Source organism: Nannospalax galili, unplaced genomic scaffold (assembly GCF_000622305.1).
Source record: "Nannospalax galili isolate Female #2095 unplaced genomic scaffold, S.galili_v1.0 scaffold1601, whole genome shotgun sequence".
In the NCBI taxonomy this organism is placed as follows: Eukaryota; Metazoa; Chordata; class Mammalia; order Rodentia; family Spalacidae; genus Nannospalax; species Nannospalax galili.
In genome coordinates, this window is record NW_008344661.1 from 575,933 (window position 1) to 584,459 (window position 8,527).

The following is an 8,527-nucleotide window of genomic DNA, read 5'->3' on the forward strand; positions in this document are numbered from 1 at the left end:
AAGACAGGGTGGCCACCCAGCCGCCACTGGGTCTAGCTTTTTAGAAAGGTATGCCACTGGACGCCTCCAGGGCCCTAGTTTTTGTGTAAGGACCCCTTTAGCATATCCTTGCTTTTCATCAAGGAAGAGTTCAAATGGTTTAGTCAAATCTGGCAATCCTAGGGCCGGAGACTCGAGGAGGGCTAGCTTGATACTTTCAAACGCCAACTGCTGCTGCTCTCCCCATGTGAAATTGCTGTCTGATTTGGTCAGGGGATATAGTGGGGCTGCTTTCTCAGCGAAATTGGGAATCCATAGTCTGCAGAATCCGGCTGTTCCCAGAAACTCCCTTACTTGCCTATGGTCCCGAGGGACTGGGATACTGGAGATGGCCTCCTTATGGGCCTGGGTTAGCCATCGTTGCCCCTCTCTGAGCCTATACCCCAGATAAGTCACTTCCTGTTGGCAGACCTGGGCTTTCTTTGCTGAGGCTCTGTACCCGAGTTTTCCCAATTCCTGGAGGAGGTGCTCCGTACCTGTTAGACACTCCTCTCTTGTAAGAGCGGCGAGCAGGATGTCATCTACGTACTGTAGTAGGACCAAGTTGGTGTGCTGGGCCCTGAAGGTGGTCAAATCGTGGTGGAGGGCCTCGTCAAACAGGGTTGGGCTGTTTTTAAAGCCTTGTGGTAACCGGGTCCAGGTCAGTTGTCCTGAAATACCTATCTCAGGGTCCTTCCATTCGAAGGCGAAAAGGGGTTGACTGGCAGGGCTTAACCGCAGGCAAAAGAAAGCATCTTTTAAATCCAGGACTGTATACCAAACATGAGTAGGAGGGAGGGTGCTCAGCAAGTTATATGGGTTTGGGACAGTCGGGTGGATGTCCTCTACCCGCTTGTTTACTTCCTGGAGGTCTTGCACCGGCCTGTAATCTCCCGTACCAGGTTTCTTAACTGGGAGCAGGGGGGTGTTCCAGGGGGACTGGCACTTGGTGAGAATTCCTTGTTCTAGGACTCTTTTGAGGTGGGGCTTAATACCTTGATAGGCTTTAGCTGACAGTGGGTATTGTTTGATCACCACTGGGCTGGCTGTAGTTTTTAGTCCAATGACGAGGGGAGGCTGATTCATCGCCAGTCCCATCCCCGCCGTTTCCTCCCATGCCCCGGGAAATTTGGACAACCAACCTTCTATATCGGGAGAGGGTTTATTTTTCTCTTCGAACAGTCTATATTCATCCTCCAGCCGAAGAGTGAGCACCTGGAGAGGGGCTCCCCTAGACGTGGTCACAACTGCCCCCTTATTTTTGAAATGAATGTGGGCCCCTAGCTTGGTCAGGAGGTCCCTTCCCAGGAGTGGGTAAGGGCAATCCGGCACGTGTAGGAAAGCGTGGGTCACTGTACCTGTGGCCAGTTGCACTTCTCGGTTGGTAGTCCATCGGTATCGATTGGCTCCAGTTGCTCCTTCAACCCATGACGTCTTTTTGCTGAAGGGTCCGGTGGTGTGGGTGAGAACCGAGTGCTGGGCACCGGTATCTACCATGAAGGTAACTGGCTTGCCCCCCACTCGAAGAGTTACCCTGGGCTCAGGTGGGGGGTCCTGGCCCCGACCCCCCTAGTCGAGGGTTAGGAGAGTGGACTCTCTTGTTCTTGATTTCTTTTTAGGGCAATCTCTTGCCCAGTGGCCTTTCTCTTTGCAGTAGGCACATTGGTCACTGTCTAATGGGGCCCTGCCTCTGCCTCCCTTCCTATCTCCTCTGGACTCTTCTTTGTCTCTCACTACAGTGGCCAGTATCCTGCTTAATTCCTTGTTTCGCCTCCTGTCTCTTGCATTCTCCCTATCTTCTGCCTCTCTCCTTTGCCTTTCCTCTCTTTCTTCTTGAGTTTCTCTTTTATTATAAATTCTCTCCGCTTCCCTGAGTAGATCTTGTAACCTCTGTCCCTGCAGATTCTCCATTCTTTGGAGTTTCACCTTAATGTCAGGGGCTGACTGCCAAATGAAAGACATAGAGACACTCACTTCCTGCTCAGGGCTATCTGGATCGAAGGGAGTAAACCTCCGATATGCTTCCTTTAGTCTCTCTAAGAATACCGTCGGCACCTCATCTTGCCCTTGTACTACTGATCTTACCTTGGCCAAATTGGTGGGGCGTCGCCCCGCTGCTCGGAGGCCCGCTGTGAGCAACTGGCGATAAAGGCGTAGGTGTCCCCTACCTTCAGGTGTGTTGAAGTCCCAATCTGGTCTGGTCAAGGGAAAGGCAGCTTCTATCTCGTTGGGCAGCTGGGTAGGTCTCCCATCCGCCCCAGGAACCTGCTTGCGGGCTTCCAGAATAACCCTCTGTTTTTCTTCTGTCATGAGGAGAACTTGGAGAAGCTGCTGGCAATCATCCCAGGTGGGCTGGTGGGTTAGAAGAATAGACTCTAGGAGGTTAGTTAGGGCCACAGGGTCTTGGGAGAAGGGCGGGTTATGTTGCTTCCAATTATAAAGGTCAGAGGCAGAAAAGGGCCAGTACTGGAGTTGGTTGCCTGGCCCTGGTCCCACTCAGAGGGGAAGTATGTGAGAAGACTCTCCTCCTTGACCCTGGCCATCTCTCAGTCTTCCTGCGATCGGGGAGGGCGCCCCAGTGCCCTGGTCTACGTCCGATACTCCCCCGACTGCTTGAGGTTGAATTTCTGGAATCGGGGCCGGAGGTGGGTAAGGTGGAGGGCTGTCTTCAAGGAGATTAGTCAGAGCTGACTCATCGGGGGGAATTACAGACTTAGATTTGAGGAGAACAGGACAGAGAGACACAGAGGGGGAGGGATCTGTTGGCTGAGGCGCCGAGGGCGCCCGAGAGGAGGGTCTAGGGGGCAGGAAAGGGGCAACCCAAGGAGGGGGGTTGTAGGAGAGGCTTTCCCAGGTAACGATGTACGGGATCTGGTCTGGGTGTCCGTAGGGTCCCGATCTGAAAACCTGCATTTTAACCTGAGAGATAATATTTGGGTCAAAAGTGCCATCTCGTGGCCACCCGACGTCAAAGGTGGGCCACTCAGATGAACAGAAAGCAATCCATTTGTTCTTCTTGACTTCCACCGACTGGTTGGAGGCTCTAGTCTTTACCTCGCGCCAATGATCTAGAGTTAGACTAAGAGGGGTAGTTAATTCCTGTCCCATGGCGAGGGGAGATGAGTATACAATAATACAGATAAGCACAAGACAAAACAAAGACAAACAGCCGGCACACAGAAACGCTGCGCTCCCTCGCCTGGCGAGCCAGACCGAGGGTCTGAAACCAGATGGAGGAGGCACCTCTTCCCCTCCGTACAGATGGACAAATCCCTCGGAAACGTAGTGGGCCCCGAATAGTCGGGCTCCCATACGGTCGCCGAGGAAAGTCGTCCCCGAGCCCCACACAGCGGGCTCCCAGAGCCCCTCGGGCATCCCCGAGGGTGGCGGATAGACTCCTCAGACTCGTCAGTCTTGTCCAGAGCCGCCCAGAATCAGGCCGTGAGTCTCACGCAGAAAAAGAAACCACAAGAATACAGAAACACAGAACAAGGCCCACACTCCCCTGGCCAGCCAACTCACCTCCCAGCGGACTTGGGTTGTCCCCAGCGTTGCACTGAGGGATCTCGGTGGAACCTCCAAATGAAGAATCGCACTCAACACACAGGGACAAAACCAAGTTTCGGGATGCAAAAGCAAGAGGAATTTATTCATACACAGGCGCCTGCGGACGCAGAGTCCCGCTCGGGTCAGGACTTGCGTGCCGGGCTTAGCTTGGGAGGGCCTTTTATAGAGCAGAAGCAGGGTACAGAAGCAGATGCATGGTTACAAGGTTATCATTGGTGCATTTCAAGGGGTACAAGGTATGAGGAAACAGTATTGCTAAATTCAGAGGGGGCTGTGGGTGAAACCGATTGTTATCGCTAACTTCCCGGTAGGGCCTCAATTCAGAGGGGGCTGTGGGTGAAACCGATTGTTATCGCTAACTTCCCAGTAGGGGCTTCAGGGTGGTGTCAGGAGGTCCGACCATAAACGTCCTTTTTTCCACTGCTGGTTTCACAAGACCTGGGTTTGAACTTTGGCTCACCATATGGCTGACTGCAGTTCTTTCTCTAAAATGGCCTTCCTGCTGTCAGTCGGGTCTTTCACAAGTCCATCTGGTTGGGTCTCCATAGCCTTCTTCATCAAGAGGACAGTTGACTCACCACAGTCACAGGACATTTTTAGAAATGCTCATAGTCCCCTGGAACTTAGTCGACCTTGGAGGGCCAGGGGCAAAAACTGTCCTTTAAGTCTCTTGAACACATTAGTATAGGCCTCAAACTATGGCTGTTAAACATCCAATAAGGTTAGTTCAAAATATTCTCAGATAAACTTTGACTAGATATATATTTTGTTTGTTAAACTAGTTGACTAAACTATGACCTTAGAAATTTTAAGATTATGTGTATATTATTTTTGTTTCATCCTTTATGTATCATAACAAACCTACACAGACCTTCATCACTTGCCTAGGCTTTCTCATTTTTTATGTCTGTTTTGGAAAATATCTCCATTCCCATATCCTCTAAACATCTTTTACATTTTCACTTTCTTTTTTAATTTTAATAATTATAAGACATAATAGCATTAACAAATAAATTTTCCATCTATTGTGAGACTTCTTTTCCTGGGGATGCTAAGCAATACTTATTCCCTTTTAAGGTTCTAGTGTTGAGCCAATGTTTGATTGAAATTTTACTGGGGAACCAATGAATTTATTGAGCTTATTTACCAAGATAACTGAGAGGTTGCTGAGGTGTATGTATGACCTGAGGGTATGCACACTGGAAAGCTTTACCCAACGTGGCTCATGCTTCTCTTCCTAGCCTTCCACAGATTGTATACTTCAGCCCTCCCCAAATCCAGGAGGCCATGCGTGATTAGGGCCAAATTACATACAGCTGGCTGGAAAGAGCAGCTGAGTACTCCAGTGAGGGTCCAATGACCCTGCCTGGCCTGCCATTATTGAATGAGCACAACTTTCAGCAAGCCCAATTGTGACTATGTTTGGTGATCAGGCTCAGCTGAAGTCGTGATGATGGTAGTTATTTCATGCAGAAAGGGCTGCTGTATAGCATCATCTTATTAAAAGGACCTGGAATTTAAAAGGATTTGGTGCTACAATTCCCATATGAGGGAAAATATATGTTATTTGTTTTTCTGAGTCTGTGTTACTTCATTTAGTATAACAGTTTCTAGATCCATCCATTTAACTGGAAATGTCATGATTTCATCTTGCTTTACTGCTGAGTAGAACTACATTTGTATAAATAAACCACATTTTCATTATCCACTTGACAGTTGAGTGACACTTAGGATGCTTCAGTCTCTTAGCTATTATGAAAAGAACAGCAACAAAACAAACATGGTTGTACAAGCGTCTCTACAACAGGATGAGTCCTTTGGGTATATGCCAAGGAGTGGTACAACTGGGCCATAGGTAGGTTCATTTTTAGTTTTTTGAGAGTTCTCCACACTGTTCTCCATAGAGGTTGCCCAAGTTTGCAGTCCGACCAGCAGTGAATGAGCGTTCCCCTTTCTCCACATCCTCACCAGCATTTCCTATCATTTGTTCTCTTGATCCTAGGCTATCTGGAGTAAGGTGATATGTTAGGATGGTTTTAATTTGCTTTTCCCTGATTACAAACTATGTTGAACACTTTTTGAGATGTTTCTTAGTCATCTTTATTTCTTCATTTGAGAACTCTCTGTTTAGATCATTAGCCCATCTATTAATTGGGTCACTTGATTTCTCAGTTCTTTGTTTTTTGAGTTCTTTATATATTCTGGATGTTAAACCCCTGTCAGATGTGTCACTGATGAAAATTTTTTCCCATTCTGTGGGTTTTCTCTTCACTTTTTTGATTATTTCTTTTGCTGTACAGAAGCTTTTTAGTTTAATGAGGTCCCACTTATTGATTGCTGACATTAATTTCTCAGCAACTGTTGTCTGATTTAGAAAACCCTTGCCTACACCTATATCTTGTAAGTTACTGTCAATAATTTCTTTTAATAGTTTCAGAGTTTCCAGTTTCACATTGAAGTCTTTGATCCATTTGGAGTTGACTTTTGTGCAAGGTGAAAGATAATGACCTAGTTTCATTCTTCTACAGGTGGAGATCCAGTTTAGCCAGCCCGATTTATTGAAGATGCTGTCTTCTTCCATCGTGTGTTCTTGGCACCTTTGTCAAATATCAGGTGGTTGAAATTGTGTGTACTCGGGTTTGGATCTTCAATGATGTTCCATTGAACGTAGTTTGACCTCTTGCCAGTACCATGCTGTTTTTAAGACTACAGCTCTGTAGTATAATTTGAGATCTGGTATCATAATCCCCCCATCATTGCTCTTTGTGTTCAGGGTTGCCTTAGCTATCTGAGGTCTTTTTTTCTTCCATATGAATTTAAGGATGTTTTTTCTAATCTCTGAATTGTGTCATGGGGATTTTCATTGGGATTGCATTAAATCTATATATTGCTTTTGGTAGGATGGTTATTTTCACAATATTAATTCTTCCAATCCATGAGTATGGGAGGTCCTTCCATCTCCTGGTGTCTTCCTCAATCTCTTTCTTTAATGTTTTAAACTTTTCTTTGTAGAGAACATTGGTGTCTTTGGTCAGATTTATTCCAATTTTTTTTTTCAGCTATTGTGAATGGGAGCATTTCCCTGTATTCTTTCTCCAATTACTTGTTATTGGTTTATAGAAAGATTTATGATTTTGGTAGATTGATTTTATAACTTGCCACTACACTGGAAGTGTTGATCAGTTCTAAGAGTTTTCTGGTGGAACTTTTGGGATCTCTTAGGTATAGTATCATGTCATCTTCAAAAAGTGATAGTTTGGCCTCTTCTTTTCCAATTACTACTCCTTTAATTTCCTTCTCCTGTCTTATTGCTCTAGCAAGAGTTTCAAGCACTATGCTGAAAAGGACTGGAGATAGTGGATATCCTTGTCTGGTTCCTGATTTTAACGGGAATGCTTCCAGTTTTTCTCCATTTAGAATGATGTTGGCTGTGGGTTCGTTGTATATAGCATTAATTATGTTGAGGAATGTTCCCTCTAGTCCAATTCCCTCTAGGACTTTGAACACAAATCCATGCTGAATTTTGTCCAAAGCCTTTTCTGCATCTATTGATATGACAATGTGGTTTTTGTCCTTGAGTCTATTTATAGGATTAATGATGTTTATTGACTTGCATATATTGAACCAGCCCTGCATTTCTGGGATAAAGCCTACTTGATCATGGCGAATGATTCTTTTTGATGTGTGTCTGTATGTGGTTTGCAACTATTCTGTTGTGAATTTTTGCATCTATGTTCATTAAGGATACGGGTCTATATCCTTAATGAGTTTTTTATTTTTCTTTTTTTGGTTGTGTCTTTACCCGCTTTGGGTATTAGAGTGATGCTGGCTACATAGAAGGAATTTGGGAGTTCTCCCTCTGTTATCATTTTGAATAATTTAAGTAGTATTGGTTGGAGGTCTTCTTTAAATGTCTGCTAGAATTCTGCTGTAAATCCACCTGAGCCTTGGTTTTTCTTAGTTGGGAGGCTTTGTAGTGCAGTTTCAATTTCCCTATGTGTTATGGGTCTGTTTAAACTGTTGATCTCTTCTTGGTTTTTATTTGGTGGTTCCCATGATTTTAATATCCATCCATTTCTTTTAGATTTTCAAATTTGGTAGTGTATAGGTTTTTAAAATATTCCCTTATAATGGTCTGGATCTCTTTGGTGTCTGTTGTGATGTTTCCCCTTTCATCTCTGATTTTGTTGATTTGAATTTGCTCTTTCTTTCTTTTGCTTAACTGGGTTAAGAGTCTATCTTGTTTAGCTTTTCAAGGAAACAGCTCTTAGATTCATTGATTCTTTTTACTGTTTTCTTCATTTCTATTTCATTAGTTTCTGCTCTGATTTTTGTTATTTCTTCTCTTCTGCTGGGTTTGGGTTTCATTTTTTTCTTCCCTTTCCAGTGTCTTGAGTTGCAATGTTAGGTCATTTATTTGGGCTCTTTCCAATTTTTTAATGTAGGTGCTTAGAACTATAAACTTCCCTCTTAGGACTGCTTTTAAAGTGTCCCAGAGGTTGTGTTGTGTTGTATTGTCCTCTTCATTGAATTCCAGGAATTCCTTTCTTTCTTTCTTAATTTCTCCTGTGACCCACTCGTTGTTTAGCAGTGTGTTGTTCAATTGCCACAAGTTTGATTAGCGACTAGGGCTTTGTCCAGTGTTGATTTTGAGCTTTATTGTGTTGTGGTCTGATAGAATGCATGGGATTATTTCAATTATTTTGTGTTTGTTGAGGTTTGTTTTGTGGCCTAGTACATCATCAATTTTTGATAAAGTGCCATGGAGTGCTGAGTAGAAAGTGTATTCTTTGGTGCTTGGGTGGAATATTCAAAAGATTTCTGTTAGGTCCATTTGATGTGCAATATAATTTAATTCAGACGTCTCTGTTAATTCTTTGTCCAGTTGACCTGTCTAATGGAGACAGTGGGGTATTGAAGTCCCCTATTATTACTGAGTTGG

The 8,527-nt window shown here is 44.7% G+C and overlaps 1 protein-coding gene across 1 annotated transcript in view; it reads right to left on the reverse strand.

The window, feature by feature from the left end:
• The window catches only part of LOC103740344, a 50,345-nt gene extending 46,952 nt beyond the window's left edge, over positions 1-3,393 (reverse strand). The window contains 2 exon segments of the mRNA XM_029567291.1: positions 17-2,504; positions 2,559-3,393. Coding sequence (XP_029423151.1) covers positions 17-2,504; positions 2,559-3,393 — 3,323 coding nt within the window.
• Positions 3,394-8,527: the final 5,134 nt, after the last annotated feature.